Below are 23,152 nucleotides of genomic sequence, written 5' to 3'. Positions count from 1 at the left end.
TAGAAAAATATTTATAGAAATAAGAATATATACACTTTAATTTTTCTTTATACAGTATTGTTGTTGTTGTTGTTGTTGTTGTTGAAGCACGACAAACGTTGGTAAATTCTTCAACTTTTACTTCGGATAGGGTTGACCCTCCTGTATCCCAAGTACTACTACACCTAGTCGATTGTAATCTAATCTGCGAATCGTGAAGTTAACCTTCTCTTTCCTTAACTTCTCATTCACTTCACCCAGTTTTTTATTTAATATGTCATGATTGTCGTAATAAAAATGGATGCGTATACCGTTAAGGGATAATTAAACATTTAAAATAAATAGCTTCTCAACGTCTTTAAAGTTTTCTCCGTTGTATTCCAAAACTTCGGCAGCCGGTGTTGTTACCACCGTTAGTCATAGTCATGTCATGAAACGATTCGTCGGGTTCTTGGTCATGGAAGGTATCAGGATCCGAAGATGGCCCCCCGCTGGCCTCCCACAGGTTTAATGAGGCCTGTCATGTATAAAACGGCTGCCTCACCGACAGTGGACAAAGTCAAGTTATCAACCATCTGTGGACACAAAATGGTGTAACCTGGGAAGGTTTGGGCCACACTTCATTATCAAGGCATGGGGCCTTGAGAGTTGCCACGGGAAGACTGGTTAGTGGTTATGTTCTTGGTCTGCTATTTTAAGGCTTCTTTTATCTTCCATCTTTCATAATAATCATACACACCATCTTCACGAAAACAACAATTAAAAAGAGCAAGTTTCTAAAGCGGTTGCATGTCTTTTCATTAAAAGCTCACTTTACTAACGTCATCGTAACTGTACTTGTGCTTTTGAAAAAAGACGTATTTTAAATGCAGGACACACTTTTCAGTATAGCTTTCTTCAGCGCCCCTTCTTCATAACGTGTAAATATTTCTTGAAAAAAAAAACATGGAATCTATAAAAAAATGAATGCAATCTTTGTTCAAAAATAATCACCCTCTCAAAAATTGATACTATTTAAATCACAATGTGTGATTAGATCCTCTCCTAATTCAAATTTTTCTTTTTAATAAACATTTCACTACTACCTTCCGTAAAATAAGTAACTCATTCGTTTTCACTAAAAATGATTAAAATCACCCCACCTATTTGTGTTAAATTTCTTGTGTTAAATTGTGTTAAACTTCCCCTTAGCATCGATAAATTTCCATCACCCTGAAAATCGGGTTTGTTTCAAAAACCTTTTTTAAATATCGTGTTCCGGTTCCTTTGACTTTGAAGTGTCAAGTTTTGAGTGGAGTCGGTGAAAGCGCATTGTATTGCAGTGTCATATGTATGTCTATCAATGATAACTCATCAACATGAAGTTAATTTATCTTTCGTTGATATTCTACAATTTTAATCTTCCTCTTTCACTGAACGTGATTTAAAATAGAATTAATTTAAATAATAACGGATGCTGTTGCAAACCATAATGTTTATTCTGAATTTAATTAACACTTTTGATTGTGATTTTCTACTAAAATTGTTCGATCGTTTACTTTCTATTATTTCAAAATTCTTAAGAGCTGAGAACACTTTTCCACCTTTTTGTCGCGGTGCCTCAGGGCGGCGTGTTAAACCTAATATTCTTTCTATCAACTCATTTATGCCAGTGTTGCATAAAAATATTTAAAACCGTTCTATTTTTATGAACATATCTATCATCAGATTTCATCGTAAAAGTACCATTTGTTTCTCATAGTAATATTGATAATTTATTGTGAAAACTTAATTTATAAGATACGATGATAGATGAGATGAATTAGAACGATTGAGAAAATAAGTTTGAGATGAAAAGTCTCGGTAAAAAAACTATTTATTTTTGAAATTATAGCTACTATATTTTAATCCTTATAATGGAGAAAAAAAAGTCATTTAAAGTGTCGTTTTAACTTTAGTATCATTACGTAATATGTAATATTAATTTAATTATTTAAAATATACAAAGTTCATAGCAATGCAAGAATGTTTCGAGAGTGAAATTTTTTTTGTAATGAATAGGTTTGTAGGATTTCAAGCTCGCATTTATTATTTTATTTTCACGAACAATTACCATAGCATTTGAAATATATATTATATAGGATTATTTAAAATTAATTTTTACCGATTATTAGATATCAATAGATCAATAACAAATTAATATATGCATATCGATTATATTTTTTTGTAGAATTATATATGAAGCACTTCAATACGCTTTGATAGACTAATCATTACAATATTGTGGTTTATTAAAAATTTCTTAAATATAGATTTATATTATACGACATTATAACTATATCATTTTATTCATCCTATTTAAGAAACGTGTTTTTTTTGTACTTGAAAACAAAACAGAAATACTTCCTGTGACTAAAATTTCTAATTTAAGAGCGTGTCCGCCAGTTATCATTAAAAATATTAAAAGCCTTGGCAAATTCACGAGTATATAAGGCGATCGACACATCTCCAGCATCATTGAACACACAACAACATATCCAGTAACAGCGGCTCTAACAACGACTCATCATATATTAACAGAACGTACAAGTTCACCGAATCAAGGATTCCTTTGACAAAATGAAGGTGTGACGTTTAATCAACAATAATATTATTAATCATTTTATTTGTAATATATTGTCTAATGTCATATGGTTTTCAGTGTTTCATAGTGTGCTCGTTACTCGTGGTGTCGTGTTTGGCGGAGCCACCAGTTAATAACAGGTGTGTAACTAACTTTCAAATAATAATAATATCAAAGAATATTTATATTTTTATTATCTAAAAGGATTGTATTGTATATTTAAAAAATAACATTTTTGACAATATATACTACATCACTTATAATATCACCAGGTACCTTCCTCCACAAGCGAGGAACGCGTCTCCCTCTCAGAGTTATGGTGTTCCCGGATTCAGTCAGAGACAGACTGAAGCTGTTTTCAGGTAAATTAAGAAATCATAATTAATAACATCATCTTCTTTTTTAATTGATTCCGCAGCATGAATTTAATGATAAAAATAATCTAATATTTTTAAAGTTTCAAAATAATTATTGCGAAACGTGAAACAGTTTTGTCTCAAATGCGATATAACATTACAGCGGGCGTCCTTCATCTGCCTACGGACCACCTGCAAGTATCCGGAAACCAAACTCTCAATACGGACTACCCAAAACTCCTTCCTCTCAGTATGGAGCACCGAACAACCAATATCAAGGACAAAAGCAAGCACCCACCGGCCAATACTTACCACCAACCAGCCAATATCAAGCTTCGGTGAATCAGTATCCAGCTCCGAGCCAATACCAAGCACCAAAGGCACAATACTTGCCACCTGTAAATCAATACCAAGCACCTTCCTCTCAATACGGTGTACCAAATCAGGCTGGACCCAATGGTCCCTCTCAAGAATATGGAGCTCCTGGATTTGAACGAAGTATGTGCGACTTAAGATTATATTTATGGAACAAAATGTTTGAACCCGCTTCAACTATATATTTCAAAGCTCGTTTACACGCGTGTGTGTTTCTTGCTACAACACCATTATAATAGTTCGTCCTTTTTATCAGGTGGTAGTGACAGCAAATATGACAACCAGCAAAGCAGACAGTACCTCCCTCCCAGTGCTCGAGGATATGATGATGGAAGCAGTGGAGTGAGTTTAATATCAGATTGATTTTAATATCATCGGTTTAGAGAGTTCCAAATTCAGATTCCTTAATGAGATCTAAGACTTTCACGAGTATTCATTTAAATGAAACTAACATTTTTCGGATTATACTACACGTATTTTATTATTTTAAAAACTACATACTCCCGTGATAGAGATAATAAATGTGACAGACATCTCGTTCTTGTTCACGTTCCTGCAAAGTTACCTAAACGTCGGGAGTATGTAGATTTTAAAATAATAAAATATGCGTAGTAAAATCCGAAAATATTTTTTTCATTTATTTGGATTGCTTAATAATAACTGTAATAGAATTATTTATTCTTGTTTAAAGCTTTCGATCTGAAAAACTGAAGGGATATTTTTGTTCAACTTGGCCCTTATATAATATAATATAATATAATATAATATAATAACCTTCACTAACAGGAGCCCGCCAACTACGACTTCGAATACATGGTCCAGGACGCTCCCTCCGGCAACGACTTCGGACACCGAGAGTCACGACGAGGGGACCGCGCTGAGGGAGTCTACTACGTCGTCTTGCCTGATGGAAGGAAACAGGTAATATACAGTTGGAGGGTGTGATATTGTTATGAACATATTCGAGATCATGAGAATGACTTATTAAATTAATTCAGATATGTTCTCACTTATGACTAAAATTAAATTGCCTTGAAACACTTGTTACCAGACGGTAGAATATGAAGCCGACCAGGACGGTTTCAAGCCCAGGATCTCATACGAAGACGTCGGCGCCGGATCAGGCTACGATAGTAACAGACACGCGGATTACAACAACGATAATACCAACGGACCTTATTAGAAGACTAAATATAAAGAAAGATTATTTAAGATGATTGTTTATCCTTATTTGATAGAAAGAAGGATCTTCTTCCCTTCCTCTAACTGATCTGTAAATAGTCCTCATTCTAAATGACGACAAGCAATGTTAATGGATACCGAGTGTCTGTATATTTAACTTTACTTCTATCTGTACCTTAGTCTAATTTATATTTTAAGGACTTTGTTGAGGCCAGTTATACCAAAACATTTCTATGTTACGGTCTTTATTTTTGTTAAAGATTACGTAATGTAATTTTGTTAATAAATGATGAAGAAAAAACGTAAATTTTATTTTATTTGCGAAGTATTCTTTTTCGCTTTTGAAAATGTATCAAATATGGAGCTGTGGAAAGAATAAATCACGATACTTAAACGTTAGAATTAAAACTCTTATAATCCCAATAGAATATTAACTAGAACGTCAAATAGTAAAAGTAGTTAAGGTTATATAAATAAATGGAAGTAAATATGCGATACGAGCATTACTTGGATTACTTTTTTGTTAAGAAAACTACAATACGATTACTTAGTTTGCATCGAAAGCTAAGGAATGGTTTACTTTCAGGACTACAGAACAGTGAAATAAAAATACACCAGTATAAGAGACGACACTGCTCAGCCTTCGGAGTTGAAAGGGGGGAGGGGAGTTTCTTAGCATTCGCACATATAGCCTCTGGGGTTTTGCATTATTTCTTACACATATTCGTCATTATGGTCCAAACGAAAGAGACATTAAGGATAGAGTAATACTTGACGTTTGAATTAATAGCTCTAGCTCCTTCAATCACAAAACCTATTGATTGCTCATTTGTGGTTGCCGAAAGACTAACAGCTTCACGTATGATTTCCAGACCTCTATCATGACGACGCGAGTATTGACCGCTATCCAAGAGTGCCTCACATCCCACCACCATATGCTTAGCAGTTCCAACTGCCTTGCAACAGATAAACCCAGTTTTTTCAGTATCTTTACCCCATCTCACTAAATAACTCTGACCTGGGAGAGTCATTTGGAACACATTAAGAAAATTTAAGCAGTGCTGGCGATCGATCATAAATAAGGGTGAAACATTTTAGTGCTATTGGGATGAAAATATCTCCTTCGTCTAACCAATTGTTCTGCGTATCGTCTATGTCTATTCATTCTGCATCCGTATCTTGGGCCTTCTTACTTGATCCTAACCCTACCTATTACTTTGTGCTCCTTTCATAAACTGTTTATGGAATTGAAGTCTTGACTTTAGCTTTGGGCCATCTTTATCTTTTGGAGTGATGTAATCACGTCATCATTGCATTTCCCCAGGATATGTCTCTTCTAAATTCTAAGGTGTTTATAGAGCTCGGATAGCTTTTTAGACTCATCCCAAAACTATTGCGATCACTGAATAAAGCTGACAAATCAGCCAATAGCGCGAGCCCGAGTCACAACTTCAACACGCCTGCATCTTACTTTGACCAAAGGGTTTTATTAAATTATTATTATTTCAGATCAGTAATTCGATCCTTTTTGGGAATGAGCACAAAAATTGCTCTACCGAAGGACGCCGGGATTTATTTCCTTGACCAAATTTTACCTTATATGAGATACTTACGAACCGACCGATTTTTAAACACTATGTATGGGATACCATCGGGTCCCGGTGTAGATTTAGACTTTAATTTCTATTTATCTGGCAAGTAATTTCTTCTTTCGTTAGTGGAATGCCATGGAAGTCGATACGATAAATTTCAGGTTTTTTCCGTGGGGAACCCTGTATAGTCTGACACCTTTGGGCACTTTGTATGTGTTTTTAAAATACTCATAAAGCTGTTCTTTGGTCAAGAGTAGCTTTCTGCATGCTTTCTTACAAATTGTTTTCGAATACTCAAAAGGGTTTTTATCAACATCTACTTCATTTTTTGCCCAGTCAAAATTATTTTGACATTCTGCGGTTTGCGCCGATATTCCTTGAATAATTTTAAAATTGATCTTATCGCCATAGGAGGTAATATTATCTTATCGCCATAAAGATGATTGTCGCCTAGGGCTTTGGTTGTACGTAGATTTTTTATTAATGCCCGTTTATTTCTCCCCATTTTGAATTTGAAAGAATTTTCTTTGTTTCTTTGAGAGTAAAGATTTTGAGGTGGATATTGCTCGTTAAAGTAGCTGTAGACAGTATTTTGGAGAGTTTCTACTTGCGAATTCAATTCCTACGAGACCGACTGCTCTTACAGGACCGTTAAATTATAGTTGTGAAATTTCCAAGTCAATTGTTTTATATTGGGAATATTAAGACGTGTCCGGATTTTTGTCTGAACCACTGAAGTTATAACTGACTACAATACAATTCTAGAGGAACGTAATACATTGAAGGTGAAAGTCAGTAAACTGTGTTTTTTCTATCAATAGATTTTTTACATAACTATACATTGTAAATAGTGATCCACATTAAACGACCATTTTTTGCCAAGAAATAACAAGAAGATTTGATAATGACGTACGAGAAATTATTATATTCATGTATCTCATTATAATTGAAAAAAACATAAAATTGATAATACATATATCCAACATACAAACTTTCAAATTTATAATATCAGTAGGGTACATTTTCACTACTGACATGAATTAATTACACACTGTTGCGTTCATATTGCGTCACACCAAAATTAACAAGTAAATTTACTGTTATAAGAAACAGTGTTCAGATAATGAATGACACCCGATCCCCCCGTGACGGGTGTGGCAAAACTATTAATATGCATTGTTGAAACAGACAAGTTAAGCATATCCTTATATAAATTCCGGTTAGATTTGTTTGATGTTATACTAATTTAAGTTAATACTACTTGTAAGGTACTCCCAGAGTAGATATTGAAACTAGCCCACATGAGATCTCCATTTTTCAAATTAGATCCAGGTATATCTTTGTGTCCTACTACGTCGATTTTTAAGCGATTTCTTGAAAGATAAAAGGTCTGATTCCCAAATATCTCTGAAAGTGAACTTTCTGACTTAAAACTTGTAACACAATACATATTGTATGCTAATAATATTGGTAGCTTAAATATTAAGATTGCGTTAAACAGCATTTTGATTAACTGTGGGGCGACGTTTGTAAAATAAGGATTTTATAAGACTTTTACCTCAACCTTAATTTGAGGGAAATTTGCTAAGAAGTTTATTACAAGTTATAACACTGATCATGTATTTATACGTCATAAACTAAGTTTTAATCAATTTATAATTCAGAACCAGTATTAGAGAAATCATGGTTTAGGAGCTGTCCTCCACGTAGGATAGTATTCAGGGTCGTTTCGGGTAATCGACATAATCACTGAAGTCAATTTACGTGGACTCACAAGCTAGAAGCTTAACAAAGTGTGTATTTTACCTTAATTATCGAAGAGAGATAAGAATTCCGACCTTTCTTCCTTCCATTATTAGTAGATTTTATTCTCCAACTTCTGTCCTACTTTTTTTATTTTTACTTTTCACCAGACAAATTCAGTTAGTTAAGTTAAGGCCTGCTAATATAATTCGACACGCCTTGAGTATGGAATGGAGATTATCATTGTTGCCAACTACAGCGTTTGTTGTTTGTAGCTAAACATTTACAGACTGTATATACACACACCTGTACGTACTGATAACGTTTCTTGGTCTCATATAAAAGAAAAAAGGAAATTATAATTAACGAAGCGACGGACACAAGAGATGATTTACCTCTAGAGATCTCTGCAAGAAGTATATAAGTAAGTATATAACCTGAAACATATTGTATGCTAATAAATAAATATATGTAATGTAAATGAAGGCAATGGTCCCAGTGGAAGTTCTGGCAGCTTGGCCAATTCAGTGCAGTCATGTAATCAGACTGAAAGTTGTTTCGAATAGATAAAAACAACATGAACCAAAAAATAAAGTTTTATTTTTTTTCATTTATTAAGAACTATAATTTTCATTAAAAATAATATTACTAAAGTACACCTCTCAGTGATCTGAGCTTTTATACACTTTAACTGTCATATTATTATAAATTGTGTATACAAAAATAGTTTGACTAATTGTATAGTTTACTATGATCAACGGTTAGCATTTTCGTGAATATTTTTCTTATCACGTGCTTAATGAATAAGTGTCCTTGAAATAAAATGATGTTTAAGTAGAGCACACCTAGCAGACATTGCAAAGATTTGGTCACGTGTGAAATGTGCTCTACTAAAAACAAAGTATATTTTGAAATGATACCTAAAATTTCTTATATGAACGAAGTATTCCTATGTGATATTAAATTATATTTCACAACAGTTTCTAAATAGAAGTGTGAACTTGGCGAATGTAACGGTCACATTACAGTTTATTATGATCAACACAATTACAGTTTATTATGATCTAAAATAAGTAGAGTATCTTTCGAGGCCTGCAGTTACAATTCAAGACGTTCATCTTAAAAGCTTCAACAGATTGACGAGTATATAAGACGATCGATACATCTCCAGCATCATTGAACACACAACAACATATCCAGTAACAGCGGCTCTAACAACAACTCATCATATATTAACAGAACGTACAAGTTCACCGAATCAAGGATTCCTTTGACAAAATGAAGGTGTGACGTTTAATCAACAATAATATTATTAATCATTTTATTTGTAATATATTGTCTAATGTCATATTGTTTTCAGCGTTTCATAGTGTGCTCGTTACTCGTGGTGTCGTGTTTGGCGGAGCCACCAGTTAATAACAGGTAAAAAACATTCAACTAATAATAACATCAAAGAAATTGAAATCATTATCTATGTTTGTATTTCATTGTCTAAAATATTTCTTAAAGATTGTATAGTAAAATTTAATATATACATTTTTAAAAGAATAAATTGCATTACTTATAATATCCCCAGGTATCTTCCTCCACAAGCGAGGAACGCGTCTCCTTCTCAGAGTTATGGTGTTCCCGGATTCAGTCAGAGACAGACTGAAGCTGTCTTGAGGTAAATAAAAAAATCTGAATTAATAACATCACCTTTTTTAATTGTTTCCGCAGCATGAATTTGATTTTAAAAATAATCTAATATTTTATTACGAAACGTAAAACAGCCTTGTCTCAAATGCGATATAACATTACAGAGGACGTCCTTCATCTGCCTACGGACCACCTGCAAGTATCCGGAAACCAAACTCTGAATACGGACTACCCAAAACTCCTTCCTCTCAGTATGGAGCACCGAACAACCAATATCAAGGACAAAAGCAAGCACCCACCGGCCAATACTTACCACCAACCAGCCAATATCAAGCTTCGGTGAATCAGTATCTAGCTCCGAGCCAAGCATCAAAGGCACAATACTTGCCACCTGTAAACCAATACCAAGCACCTTCCACTCAATATGGTGTACCAAATCAGGCTGGACCCATTGGTCTCTCTCAAGAATATGGAGCTCCTGGATTTGATCGAAGTATGTTTCATTGATATGTTATATCTTTATATATTCAGCAGCAATTCCGCTTCGTATATTTTTGCAAAGTTTGAACGCATGCTTGTGTTCCCTACTATATTCCCATTTTAATATTTTAAAATTATTTCAAGGCGGTAGTAACAGCAAATATGACAACCAGCAAAGCAGACAGTACCTCCCTCCCAGTGCTCGAGGATATGATGATGGAAGCAGTGGAGTGAGTTTAATATCAGATTAATTTTAATATCATCGCTTTAGACAGTTGCAAATTCGGATTGCGTAATGAGATCTAAGACTTTCGCGAAACTTTCATTTAAGTGAAACTAATATTTTTCAGATTCTACTACACATATTTTAAAAATTACATACTCCCGTGATAGAGATATCAGATGTGACAGACATCTCGTCTGCCCGTGTTCACGTTCCTGCAAAGTAACCGAAACGTCGGGAGTATGTAGATTTTAAAATAATAAAATATGCGTAGTATGATCCGAAAATATTTTTTTCATTTATTTGGATTGCTTAATAATAACTGTAATAGCATTATTTATTCTTGTTTAAAGCTTTCGATCCGAAAAACTGAAGGGATATTTTTGTTCAACTTGGCTCTTATTTTTTTAAGCTTTTGAGTATTAATAATCGAGCCCGTAACATGTATGTCATATAATATAATAAATAACCTTCAATAACAGGAGCCCGCCAACTACGACTTCGAATACATGGTTCAGGACGCTCCCTCTGGCAACGACTTTGGACACCGAGAGTCACGACGAGGGGACCGCGCTGAGGGAGTCTACTACGTCGTCTTACCTGATGGAAGGAAACAGGTAATATACAGTTGGAGGGTGTGATATTGTTATGAACATATTCGAGGTCATGAGAATGACTTATTAAATTAATTCAGATATGTTCTCACTTATGACTAAAATTAAATTGCCTTGAAACACTTGTTACCAGACTGTTGAATATGAAGCCGACCAGGACGGTTTCAAGCCCAGGATCTCATACGAAGACGTCGGCGCCGGATCAGGCTACGACAGTAACAGACAAGCGGATTACAACAACGATAATACCAACGGACCTTATTAGAAGACTAAATATAAGGAAAGAATATTTAGGATGATTGTTTATCTTTATTTGATAGAGAGAAGGATCTTCTTCCCTCCCTCTAACTGATCTGTAAATAGTTTTTATTCTAAATGACGACAAGCAATGTTAATGGATACCGAGTGTCTGTATATTTAACTTTACTTCTATCTGTACCTTAGTCTAATTTATATTTTAAGGACTTTGTTGAGGCCAGTTATACCAAAACATTTCTACATATATTTCCGTCTCTATTTTTGTTTGTAAATAAATTTATCTTGATTTAACACTCTGTTACTTTGTTGTATCCTTAATTCTAATAACTATCAGTATTTATAACTAATATATATATTTTTTTTATCTTGTCAGGGCTAGCCCTGATAAAACAAAGATGATCCTCGGATCACCTTTGTTTTATGAGCAATTAAAATATATTAGTTTTAAAATTAGTTTTATACACGAAAATAATAATGTCGAGTAGTTGAATAAAGTTATTAGTACACTCTATACTCTTCGGAAAAAGGATAAGCAGCAATAATGAAGATTACTATAATCTCTCGTTTTAAGATGTACCAAGATATGCAAAGTTACACAGAGTACGATTAACAGAATAAATTGAAAGTAACATAAAAATAACTAAATTGTTAAAGTAGAAGGCTGGAAGGCGTATATCTTCTTATATAAAGGGATGATTAAAACAAAAAATTAGCTTATGACCCGGAAAAAATGTGTTCCGAATGAACTTCATCATCATCATCATCATCATCAGCCTATCGGAGCCCACTGCTGAGCAAAGGCCTCAACTTCAACTTCGGTCATTTCTTTATGAACCAATAACGAAATATGTTCACTGTATTATGATGTGTTTTATGTTGAAATAAACAAACAAAACATTATAATATTTTTTTTCTATACACGTAATAAATAGTCACTTAAACTTGTAGGGTGGAGTTTTTAACCAGCTAATACTTTTCTTGACAGGAAATTCTTGTCTTTCTACACAAAACGTTAATGCCAAATTTAAAGTGACGGTATTTTTAATGATTTCGTAAATTAAGAATGAATAAATTTGAAAAAAATATAAAAATTAATTTTATTTTTTAATAAACTGAACTGAGTATAACTGTTTTGTCTTCGTGTTAGAATATCAAATTCCCTTGAAGCTAAATTATCATTACAGATTGAAGGATATATTGAATGAAATACTGACTTCGGTGTTGAAAATTACACAATAGTTTTGATATTTAAAATATAAGACGTGGTTATTTAGAGAGTATCGGAAAGTTTCAAACCTTTACAATATAGTGTAGTGAAAAACCCTACACCTTCTAAGGCTTTTATCTTGACCAAGACGACGTGGAAGTCAATGGTATAACAGGTCTCCCAGTTTCGGATACAGCTCTTACTGGACAATGTTTTGACACATTTATTCACCCATCACGTTGCTTTACTGGAATCATCGTTAACTTTCAATTAACATAGTTTTAATTATCGGTTAACAAAACAATAATTTAGAAATTAATAACTTTAAAATACAAGTCAGTTTCAGATAGATTTATTCACTTTATATGTTCTTGTTAATGTCCTTATTAATGACGTTAATACAATATTTATATTTATTATTATCAATACATTATAATAAAGAAATGACTTTCAACAATCATCGATTTGATAGTCCCGTCTTAATAGGTTGCAAAACCTTGCTCTAGTCACTGTTCTGTATCTCCTGTGAGGGTTCATGTGACCTGACCGTATCGCCCTCTGACGGAAAACTCAAGCGGCTGGGCGAAGAGTGACCCGGAAGCCTTAAAGCGTTTCCCTTTTAGTCTAACTCTGAAATTCCTCCCAATATTCACGTTGTTTCTTTAAATGGCCATAACTGACAGTATCTATTTACCAAGGAATGAATCGACTACTCGTTCACATTTCTTTAAGTAAATTATTAATATTAAATAACAAATAACAAAGTATTGATATGAATCAATAGAATATATACTATTTAAGATCAATGAAGAAGATTTAAGGTCATCCAGAGCTTTCCTAAAGCAGATCGCGTCGTGAGAGACCTTGTTCAGTAATTACAACGATTCTTAGTGAAAGTATAAGTAAGAATAAACGCACTGCGGACTGAGATGAGATTCATGTGTAACCGCATTAATTGGAAATATTTGTTACAAATGCAATTCGTAACTACTAACAGTGCTCCAACCAAACACTAATAACATCTATTTTATTCTAACTGTCATTGAAATTTGTAACTGTCCCATAATGATGCAAATGAAGAGGTAATTTAAATTATTTATCATCAAAAACAGTTCTTATTTAATATCTTTCCACCAATTCAACTATGTATCGTTATTTAACTTTCCGTATTCTATCATACAAGGAGATGAATTGAAAGTTATCTGACACATTTAATAATAACCGCTTCTGTTCCTCATTTATTGTAAAGTATTTTCACTTAAATAATCAAAAAAATAATACATACATAGTTTAGAGCCACCTCTCTTCACTTTATATGAGCCAATAGAATAGAAAGTAAATGAGTTCCAATGAGTGATTTTATTTATTTAGATCGAAAATTAAAAAATGGTGAACGAAATAAAGCCTTCTTATTTGTACCGTAATGATATATCGTCTACGTTTCATGAATATTACATTGTTCATTGTTCAGCTTTTCTAAATTTTTCTTAATTTTTGAGACATATTACGTTACGCAAATTAGTTAAGTGTCTGTTACACACTTGAATAATCATAGAGGGTATTAAGAAACTAATGCAAAGTGAATCGGGCCTTAGAATTAAACTTCTCATAAGCTTCCAATAGACCTTGCCCTGTCATTACTATTGGTAGTAATAATAGATTTGTAAGAGTTTGGAATGCACGCGATATGGACATAGATATATAAATAAAATATTGTTATAAATACAATTCACAACATTGATGAATAAAACTTACCTTCTAAATCATCTCGCATAAAATACAAATGCAGTTAAATTGGCTACACTAGCAAGTAATTAATTAAAGATCGCTCATAATTCTATCAAGTTTATTTGAAATCTATAGTCTATTATATTTATTTCTGATGACACAAAATGTGTTAGATCAATCAAATGCAATGAACGAGGTTATAACTTTTATATGACACACATGAATAATACAATGGAGATGTTAACGAATTTATAATTTCATCATTTTTATCTTTGACTTTACTTTCATTATATAAGTTGAAAGCAAGTTTTTTTTTAAAACAATGTTAAATAAACTATAATTTAAAGAAAAATTCGGATAAACTCTTATCTAACCACGTATTTGTTAAAGGAATGTCCTTGAAATTAAGCGATGTTTAAGTAGAGCACACCTCGCGGTCATTACATTGTGTTGGTCAAGACTAAAATGTACTCTACTATAAATAAAATACATTCTTTTGTAGTAATAAACCAGGCTTAAAAAAAATTAAGCACTCTGCATCATAAGCTTTTCTCATCTATATTTTGTTTGAAGCCAATTTGAATAAACCTACTGTTTCTTTTAAATAAAAAAATAACCTAATATAATTTTTATTTTAAATCTGTAGGTCGAGTAAACATCAGTCAGTTGCTACAATTCAAGACGTTCATCTTAAAAGCTTCAACAGATTGACGAGTATATAAGACTCATCTCCAGCATCATTGAACACACAACAACATATCCAGTAACAGCGGCTCTAACAACGACTCATCATATATTAACAGAACGTACAAGTTCACCGAATCAAGGATTCCTTTGACAAAATGAAGGTGTGACGTTTAATCAACAATAATATTAGTAATCATTTTATTTGTAATATATTGTCTAATGTCATATTGTTTTCAGTGTTTCATAGTGTGCTCGTTACTCGTGGTGTCGTGTTTGGCGGAGCCACCAGTCAATAACAGGTAATATTAATTAATATTATAGAGCAAGAGTATTCCAACTATTTGTATTTCGGTATATTTGATTGTCTAAATTATTTCTATAGGATTTAAATATTACGTACTGTAATGTATAAAATATAAATTGCATTACTTATAATATCTCTAGGTATCTTCCTCCACAAGCGAGGAACGCTTCTCCTTCTCAGAGTTATGGTGTTCCCGGATTCAGTCAGAGACAGGGTGAAGCTGTCTTGAGGTAAATAAAAAAATCTGAATTAATAACATCACCTTTTTTAATTGTTTCCGCAGCATGAATTTGATTTTAAAAATAATCTAATATTTTATTACGAAACGTAAAACAGCCTTGTCTCAAATGCGATATAACATTACAGAGGACGTCCTTCCTCTGCCTACGGACCACCTGCAAGTATCCGGAAACCAAACTCTCAATACGGACTACCAAAAACTCCTTCCTCTCAGTATGGAGCACCGAAAAATCAATATCAAGGACAAAAGCAAGCACCCACCGGCCAATACTTACCACCAACCAGCCAATATCAAGCTTCGGTGAATCAGTATACAGCTCCGAGCCAATACCAAGCACCAAAGGCACAATACTTGTCACCTGTAAACCAATACCAAGCACCTTCCTCTCAATACGGTGTACCAAATCAGGCTGGACCCAATGGTCCCTCTCAAGAATATGGAGCCCCTGGATTTGAACGAAGTATGTGCGACTTAAGATTATATTTATGGAACAAAATTTTTGAACCCGCTTCAACTATATATTTCAAAGCTCGCTTACATGCGTGTGTGTTTCTTGCTACATCATCGTTCTCATGTTTGTATTTTTCTATCAGGTGGGAGTGACAGCAAATATGACAACCAGCAAAGCAGACAGTACCTGCCCCCCGGTGCCCGAGGATATGATGATGGAAGCAGTGGAGTGAGTTTAATATCAGATTAATTTTAATATCATCGTTTTAGACAGTTCCAAATTCGGATTGCTTGATAATAACTATGATAGCATTTATTTATTCTTTTTTAAAGCTTCCGATCCGAAAAACTGAAGCGACACTGTTGTTCAACTTGGCCCTTAACTTCTTATGCTTTTGAAGTATCGAAGGTCGACCCCATAACATGTATGTATAACCTTCACTTACAGGAGCCTGCAAACTACGACTTCGAATACATGGTCCAGGACGCTCCCTCCGGCAACGACTTCGGACACCAAGAGTCACGACGAGGAGACCGCGCTGAGGGAGTCTACTACGTCGTCTTACCTGATGGAAGGAAACAGGTTATTGTTATGAACACAATTGAGATTATGACTTTTACGACATATCCGGGCACCTATTTCACATTTTTTTTTTATTGCCTTTATTGGTCATATAAAGATTGTTTTTGTTTTTGCCACAAATCAGCCAAATTGGGGTCGTATTATAATTTAAACGCCTAAATATACAATGAACACAATAATTTTATTAATATATATTGTAAATCTTTGTCACTAGACTGTTGAATATGAAGCCGACCAGGACGGTTTCAAGCCCAGGATCTCATACGAAGACGTCGGCGCCGGATCAGGCTACGACAGTAACAGACAAGCGGATTACAGCAACGATAATACCAACGGACCTTATTAGAAGACCAAATATAAAGAAGCGTTATTTAAGATGATTGTTTATCCTTATCTGATAAAGAGAAGGATCTTCATCCCTTCCTGTAACTGATCTGTTAATAGTCCTTTTAGTTAGACCAAAACATTTCTATATTACGGTTTCTATTTTTGTTTAATATTGCGGGATGTTTTTTTGTAAATAAATGATACTTAAAAGAACCCTAAAATTTTTTTTCGGACCTGAAATACATTTTATTTAAATGTAGGGGTTGAAAGGTGGACCAGCTTTATATCTGTGGAATATTTTCAAGTATACTTTTTAAATTTTTAAAATATATTTAAAATATGGAGCTATGTGAAGAATAAAACAAGCTATTTAAATATAATAATAATAATAACTAACTAGTCAAATAACCTAGAACACAATAAGCAGAAAGAAAAAGAGGTGATAAGGATGTCTTATAACACTCCTCATGAAACTGGATGTTGATAAAGAAGGGTTACATGGCTAGAATGTTTATTCGCAAGCGAAGTAGTTACGGTAATATCAATAAGTGGAAGTAAATATGTGATACGAGTCTTACTGGATTACTCGTTTTTTAGGAGGACACGGTGCAAGCTTCTTGGTTTGCAAGGAAAGCCAATTAATGTTTTGCTTTCAGGAATATAGGACAGACATATGAAAATAATCTGTTGTAAGCATTTTCGTAGTATTTTTAACAGACTTGTGAATAAACATTTTATCGTCTTATCGTCGGTAACGGTGGACGGTTAAGATTTAATTTGAGGTACATTTTGAGACTGACAACGTCATTACGGACAAAAAACCAAGCCGAGGAAACTACTCACGTGGACAACGATCGATGTTTGTCTAAACCAGGGAAATTTAAACTAACTCCCGTACAGTTTTTTGAGGAATGTAATAAGTTGAATTTGAAACTCATGAAACTGTGTAGTTTCTTATATATAAAGAGTTTTATTGACATAATTAAACATTGGAAATTGTGACCCACATTAAATAAGCATATGTTGCCAAGATATGACGAGAAGACTCGACAATTACGAACGAAGTTTATTAGTATTCATATGTCTCATTACAAATTAAAATAATCATAAAATTGACAAACCATACAACCAAACATACCAACTTTCGAATTTATGTCAGTGGGATAAACTTTTACCACTGACATGAATTAATTACACATAATTGGTACCCAAAATAAAATAAAAATTGATAGATACATATAACGTCAAAACAAAACTAGTAAGTCCGCTATAACAAGAAAAACTGATCAGATAACGTGGGTGACATCCCGTCCCACAGTGACGAGTGCGGTACGGCAATGACGATGCAATGTTGGATACCTACCTGATGACCTACCTCTGAACGTTTCTCATTGCACAGATAATGTAAACACAGAGTAAACCTACATTATACCAAGTCAAGTGAATGCAACTTGTAGGGAAAGCTCTCATAGCAGAAATGAACAATGCTTCTCAATGGACTTTTTGAACAATTCAATCAGAATGGACGTTTTAAATTAAATGGAAGTATGTCTCCCTACATCGACCTTCAAGATGAGTTAATGTGTTTTGGAAGTTTGTGTGACATATAATAGAAAATTAAAATCAAAGAAGCGAAGAACACAAAAGATGATTTACCCGTCTAAAGAGATCTGTAACAAAAATAATATTTAAGTATAAACAAGATATCTTTTTATAATGTAAGTTTAAGTAATGTAACCTGAAAAATGTTTAAGGCAATGACCCGAGTAGACATTATGGCGGGAGGATCGGTATAGTGTTCAGTTGATTGTGATCACGTCCCCCAATTCTGTCTGAAAGTTATCTTTCATAATGTCACATAAAGAAAAAAACGACTTTTTTGTTATTTATATTTTAAAAACTTCACTTCTGATTAATGCGTATATTATTAAAAGTCATCGTGTACAATCAAGTACGGAACGTGTTCACAAATAATGATCTGAGCTTTTATACATTTTAACTGTCATATTATGATAAATTGTGTATATAAAAATAGTTTTACTAATGTATACTTTGCTATGATCGACGTTTAGCATTTTCGTGAATACTTTTCTTATCACGAGCTTAATGAATAAGTGTCCTTGAAATAAAATGATGTTGAAGTAGAGCACGTCTAGCAGACATTGCATAGTTTTGGTCACGTGTGAAATGTGCTCTACTAGAGACAAAATATATTTTTTTAAATGATGCCTAAAATTTCTTATATAAAGGACTATTTCCTTTAAAACTGAAAACAAAGTCTTAAAAATATTGTCTTAAAAAATTATCTATTAAAAACAATTCATAATCAGTGTACCAACGAAGTATTGCTATGAGATACTTAATTATATTTCACAACAGTTTCCAAATAGAAGTGTGAACTTGGCGAATGTAACGATCACATTACAGTTTATTATGATCTAAAATAAGTAGAGTATCTTTCGAGGCCTGCAGTTACAATTCAAGACGTTCATCTTAAAAGCTTCAACAGATTGACGAGTATATAAGACGATCGACCCATCTCCAGCATCATTGAACACACAACAACATATCCAGTAACAGCGGCTCTAACAACGACTCATCATATATTAACAGAACGTACAAGTTCACCGAATCAAGGGTTCCTTTGACAAAATGAAGGTGTGACGTTTAATCAACAATAATATTATTAATCATTTTATTTGTAATATATTGTCTAATGTCATATTGTTTTCAGTGTTTCATAGTGTGCTCGTTACTCGTTGTGTCGTGTTTGGCGGAGCCACCAGTTAATAACAGGTATGTAACTAACTTTCAAATAATAATAATATCAAAGAATATTTACATTTTAATTATCTAAAAGGATTGTATTGTATATTTAAATAATAACATTTTTGAAAATGTACAATACCTTACTTATAATATCTCCAGGTATCTTCCTCCACAAGCGAGGAACGCGTCTCCCTCTCAGAGTTATGGTGTTCCCGGATTCAGTCAGAGACAGACTGAAGCTGTCTTCAAGTAAATTAAGAAATCATAATTAATTACATCATCTTCTTTTTTCTAATTCATTACAAAACATAAACTTGATAATCAAAAATAAATCCATTATTCTTATGGTTTTAAAAAATAGATTATATAATATAGAAAAACATTGTTTCCAAATCTATATAATATTACAGAGGACCTCCTTCATCTGCCTACGGACCACCTGCAAGCATCCGGAAACCTAACTCTCAATACGGACTACCCAAAACTCCTTCCTCTCAGTATGGAGCACCGAACAACCAATATCAAGGACAAATGCAAGCACCCACCGGCCAATACTTACCACCAACAAACCAGTATCAAGCTTCTGTGAATCAATATCCAGCTCCGAGCCAATACCAAGCACCAAAGGCACAATACTTGTCACCTGTAAACCAATACCAAGCACCTTCCACTCAATACGGGGTACCAAATCAGGCTAGACCCAATGGTCCCTCTCAAGAATATGGAACTCCTGGATTTGAACGAAGTATGTGAAATATAAGAACAAAATGTTTGAACACGCTACAACTATATATTTCAAAGCTCGTTTACATGCGTGTGTGTTTCTTGCTACATCATCGTTCTCATTGTTTGTAATTTTCTATCAGGTGGGAGTGACAGCAAATATGACAACCAGCAAAGCAGACAGTACCTCCCTCCCAATGCTCGAGGATATGATGATGGAAGCAGTGGAGTGAGTTTAATATCAGATTAATTTTAATATCATTGTCTTGGGAGGTTCCAATTTCAGATTGCTTGATAATAACTATAATAGCATTATTTATTCTTGTTTAAAGATGCCGATATGAAAAACTGAAGCGACACTGTTGTTCAACTTGGCCCTTAACTTCTTATGCTTTTGAAGTATCGAAGGTCGACCCCATAACTTGTATGTAATAACCTTCACTTACAGGAGCCTGCAAACTACGACTTCGAATACATGGTCCAGGACGCTCCCTCCGGCAACGACTTCGGACACCAAGAGTCACGACGAGGGGACCGGGCTGAGGGAGTCTACTACGTCGTCTTACCTGATGGAAGGAAACAGGTTATTGTTATAAACACAATCGATATCATGACTTTTGCGACATATCCAGGCATCTTTTTCACATTTTTTTTTTAATTTGCCTTTAGACTTAAATTTCATACTTTAAATCATTGGTCATATAAAGATTGTTTTTGTTTTTGCCATAAATCAGCTAAACTAAAGTCGTCATAAAATTTATACGCCTTAAAATACAATGAACACAATAATTATATTAATTTATATTGTAAATCTTTTCCACTAGACTGTAGAATATGAAGCCGACCAGGACGGTTTCAAGCCCAGGATCTCATACGAGGACGTCGGCGCCGGATCAGGCTACGACAGTAACAGACAAGCGGATTACAACAACGATAACACCAACGGACCTTATTAGAAGACTTAATATAAAGAAGCGTTTTTTAAGATTATTGTTTATCTTTATTTGATAGAGAGAAGGATCTTTTTCCCTTCCTCTAATTGATCTGTAAATAGTCCTTATTGTAAATGACGACAAGCAATGTTAATGGATACCGAGTGTCTGTATATTTAACTTTAATTCCATCTGTGCCTTACTCTTATTTATATTTTAAGGTCTATTTAAGTTTAAGGTCTATTAAGGTGTTTGTCGAGGCCATCTATACCAAAACATTTCTATGTTATTCTTCATTTTTGTTAAAAATTGTATAATGTATTTTTTATTAAACGTACTTGAAAGTGTTTAATTTCTTGGTTTTGCTTTAATAATAACACTTTAGTTTATTTATCTAAGGTTTAATTTAACTTGTCAAAGGTTTCCAAACTTAAGTATCAATCCGTCAGTATCTATAATATCATCAAATCCTCATTAATTTTCGTTTACTCTTATTGAAAATGAAATGCCTTTAATATTGTGTAATTCAATAAATTGTTTTGACTGTGTCCACTTGTTTTCTGGATTCTTTAATTTTTGTATGACATACAGAGACGTATCAGCGGTTCATCACATTCCTTCGACCTTAGAGGTGACATGTTGGTACTCCACAAGTGTCGGTACACCCCAAGATAAACACCGGACTTCGTACTAAATCCCAACTGTGATGTACTGGCGGATATTTCAAAGCCTCCGCTAAGTGTGCTCAATGTAACTTGAGCACCCTTAAGCTAAATATTACCTTGCGAGATGTTACCAAGCCGGATCCTGAAACCCATTTGTTATTTTCTTCGGGGCATCTCAATAACATTTTCAAATTACTAAAGTTATGTTTTGTCTATAAAAGATAACTCATTGTTACTTATTTATAAACTGTTTTTTTTTATGGACAATATAGAGAGGCAGCTAAAAATAATAATTTAATAGCATAGTAACAAACTTTAAATATTAAACGAATTTTATATTGAACTAGGAACCAGCCCCGGCTTTTCAAATAATTTTAAAACTAATTTACAGATACTGATGTAGGCTTAAAAACAAAGTCATTTATTATGATAAGACTTAATACCGTATTTATGTAAATAGCTTTCCAATAAACGCTTTGGGAATGCCAATTTTTAATAGTTGTAAAATGGATATAGTATGTTATCCTTAAGGTATAGACATATGCCACCGAGGACTTTTCTGAAGATCTATATAAGATACACAATTGTATATATTATTTTGTTATATCTAAAAGACTTTAGGCAGCGTTTTCGTTAAAAGCTCTCAGACGGCTCATGTTTTCCCGACATCTTTAACAAATATCGTTAATGTACACACAAGTAAATATAAATTACTAAAAAACTTAACAAAATATATACTGAAACCTTTCTCGAGAATCAAGCTATCGATTGGTGATAATTGTTTGATAATCGGTGCTGCAGTTTTTCTGTTTATCCCGAACAGACAGACTGACAGACGCGGTGAGGGACTTTGTTTTATGTATTGATTGCTGATGACTGGACTTTTTAGTTTTAGCTCATGACAATAAAATTTGTTTTTTCTGTGTTTCAATTCAATAAAATATTTTTATATAGTTAATATTAATATTATAATTAAAATAATTGTATAAACACCATCTCTTAGTAATTTGTATTTGTATATATTTAAAAAAAAATTCGTAATATTTTGTACTTATTTAATATTATGCAAAAGTTCTGCTCTTATAACAATGACCGAAATACCTTATTACCCAAATGAGAAGGAGGAGAGGTATGTTTTACCAGTGTATCTTTGATATGACTAGAGCCTACAAACTTGGTCGTATTTTTACATGAGTTGTTTCAAAAAAATCGTCTAAGTCATGAAAGTGACACAAGGAAAAAGAGAAGTAGTAATGATATTTGGCCATGTACAATAACGTCTCAAAACATGTTAAATTGTGTTTAACTGAGACATGTGAAGTGCAAATAAATCACATCAGTGCGATGTTTGTCAATAATTTTCAGTTCTTCAAATAATTTTATTAGAATGGCAGATATTAACTCAGTCAATTATATCTAATATTTTCGTGTGTATTCATTTAAATAAAACTAAGATTTAAGGATATACATACTCCGGACGTACCGGTTACTTTG

The 23,152-nt window shown here is 33.4% G+C and overlaps 4 protein-coding genes across 5 annotated transcripts; all 4 read left to right on the top strand.

Moving 5' to 3' along the window:
• Window positions 1–2,459: 2,459 nt before the first annotated feature.
• LOC116775756 (pro-resilin-like) lies at window positions 2,460–4,801 on the top strand. 2 transcript variants are annotated; one of them, XM_061525158.1, is made up of 7 exons: window positions 2,460–2,583; window positions 2,660–2,721; window positions 2,854–2,943; window positions 3,101–3,435; window positions 3,569–3,654; window positions 4,099–4,233; window positions 4,364–4,801. In XM_061525158.1, exons 1-7 carry the CDS (start codon window positions 2,578–2,580, stop codon window positions 4,493–4,495), a joined length of 846 nt encoding a protein of 281 aa, XP_061381142.1. In that variant the 5' UTR covers window positions 2,460–2,577; the 3' UTR covers window positions 4,496–4,801. The 2 variants fall into 2 exon arrangements, with proteins under 2 accessions (XP_061381142.1, XP_061381141.1); XM_061525157.1 differs by lacking the exon at window positions 2,460–2,583 and having other exon boundaries at window positions 2,642–2,721.
• Window positions 4,802–8,983: 4,182 nt separating this feature from the next.
• On the top strand, window positions 8,984–11,333 carry LOC133319746 (pro-resilin-like). Its single transcript, XM_061525161.1, has 7 exons — window positions 8,984–9,113; window positions 9,190–9,251; window positions 9,406–9,495; window positions 9,632–9,960; window positions 10,092–10,177; window positions 10,653–10,787; window positions 10,918–11,333. The coding sequence occupies exons 1-7, from the start codon at window positions 9,108–9,110 to the stop codon at window positions 11,047–11,049; spliced, it is 840 nt and encodes a 279-aa protein (XP_061381145.1). The 5' UTR covers window positions 8,984–9,107; the 3' UTR covers window positions 11,050–11,333.
• A 3,396-nt stretch (window positions 11,334–14,729) lies between these two features.
• On the top strand, window positions 14,730–16,768 carry LOC116775512 (pro-resilin-like). The gene is made up of 7 exons (XM_061525160.1): window positions 14,730–14,825; window positions 14,902–14,963; window positions 15,109–15,198; window positions 15,335–15,669; window positions 15,803–15,888; window positions 16,108–16,242; window positions 16,457–16,768. Exons 1-7 carry the CDS (start codon window positions 14,820–14,822, stop codon window positions 16,586–16,588), a joined length of 846 nt encoding a protein of 281 aa, XP_061381144.1. The 5' UTR covers window positions 14,730–14,819; the 3' UTR covers window positions 16,589–16,768.
• A 2,359-nt stretch (window positions 16,769–19,127) lies between these two features.
• Window positions 19,128–21,338, top strand: LOC133319745 (pro-resilin-like). Its single transcript, XM_061525159.1, has 7 exons — window positions 19,128–19,227; window positions 19,304–19,365; window positions 19,498–19,587; window positions 19,749–20,083; window positions 20,205–20,290; window positions 20,510–20,644; window positions 20,886–21,338. Exons 1-7 carry the CDS (start codon window positions 19,222–19,224, stop codon window positions 21,015–21,017), a joined length of 846 nt encoding a protein of 281 aa, XP_061381143.1. The 5' UTR covers window positions 19,128–19,221; the 3' UTR covers window positions 21,018–21,338.
• Window positions 21,339–23,152: the final 1,814 nt, after the last annotated feature.

Source organism: Danaus plexippus, chromosome 27 (assembly GCF_018135715.1).
Source record: "Danaus plexippus chromosome 27, MEX_DaPlex, whole genome shotgun sequence".
Lineage (NCBI taxonomy): Eukaryota > Metazoa > Arthropoda > Insecta > Lepidoptera > Nymphalidae > Danaus > Danaus plexippus.
The sequence above is the reverse complement of the archived record's forward strand: the minus strand, read 5'-3'. Positions and strand labels throughout refer to the sequence as shown.

Bases quoted from the DNA above. Each gene is read 5' to 3' on its own strand.
- LOC116775756 (XM_061525157.1), top strand. From the start codon at position 2,642: ATGTCATATGGTTTTCAGTGTTTCATAGTGTGCTCGTTACTCGTGGTG. The intron at 2,722-2,853 runs GTGTGTAACTAA...TAATATCACCAG, and splicing joins GAGCCACCAGTTAATAACAG to GTACCTTCCTCCACAAGCGA. The intron at 2,944-3,100 runs GTAAATTAAGAA...ATAACATTACAG, and splicing joins CAGACTGAAGCTGTTTTCAG to CGGGCGTCCTTCATCTGCCT.
- LOC133319746 (XM_061525161.1), top strand. The intron at 9,961-10,091 runs GTATGTTTCATT...AATTATTTCAAG, and splicing joins AGCTCCTGGATTTGATCGAA to GCGGTAGTAACAGCAAATAT. The intron at 10,178-10,652 runs GTGAGTTTAATA...CTTCAATAACAG, and splicing joins ATGATGATGGAAGCAGTGGA to GAGCCCGCCAACTACGACTT.
- LOC116775512 (XM_061525160.1), top strand. The intron at 15,889-16,107 runs GTGAGTTTAATA...CTTCACTTACAG, and splicing joins ATGATGATGGAAGCAGTGGA to GAGCCTGCAAACTACGACTT. The intron at 16,243-16,456 runs GTTATTGTTATG...CTTTGTCACTAG, and splicing joins TACCTGATGGAAGGAAACAG to ACTGTTGAATATGAAGCCGA.
- LOC133319745 (XM_061525159.1), top strand. The intron at 19,366-19,497 runs GTATGTAACTAA...TAATATCTCCAG, and splicing joins GAGCCACCAGTTAATAACAG to GTATCTTCCTCCACAAGCGA. The intron at 19,588-19,748 runs GTAAATTAAGAA...ATAATATTACAG, and splicing joins CAGACTGAAGCTGTCTTCAA to AGGACCTCCTTCATCTGCCT.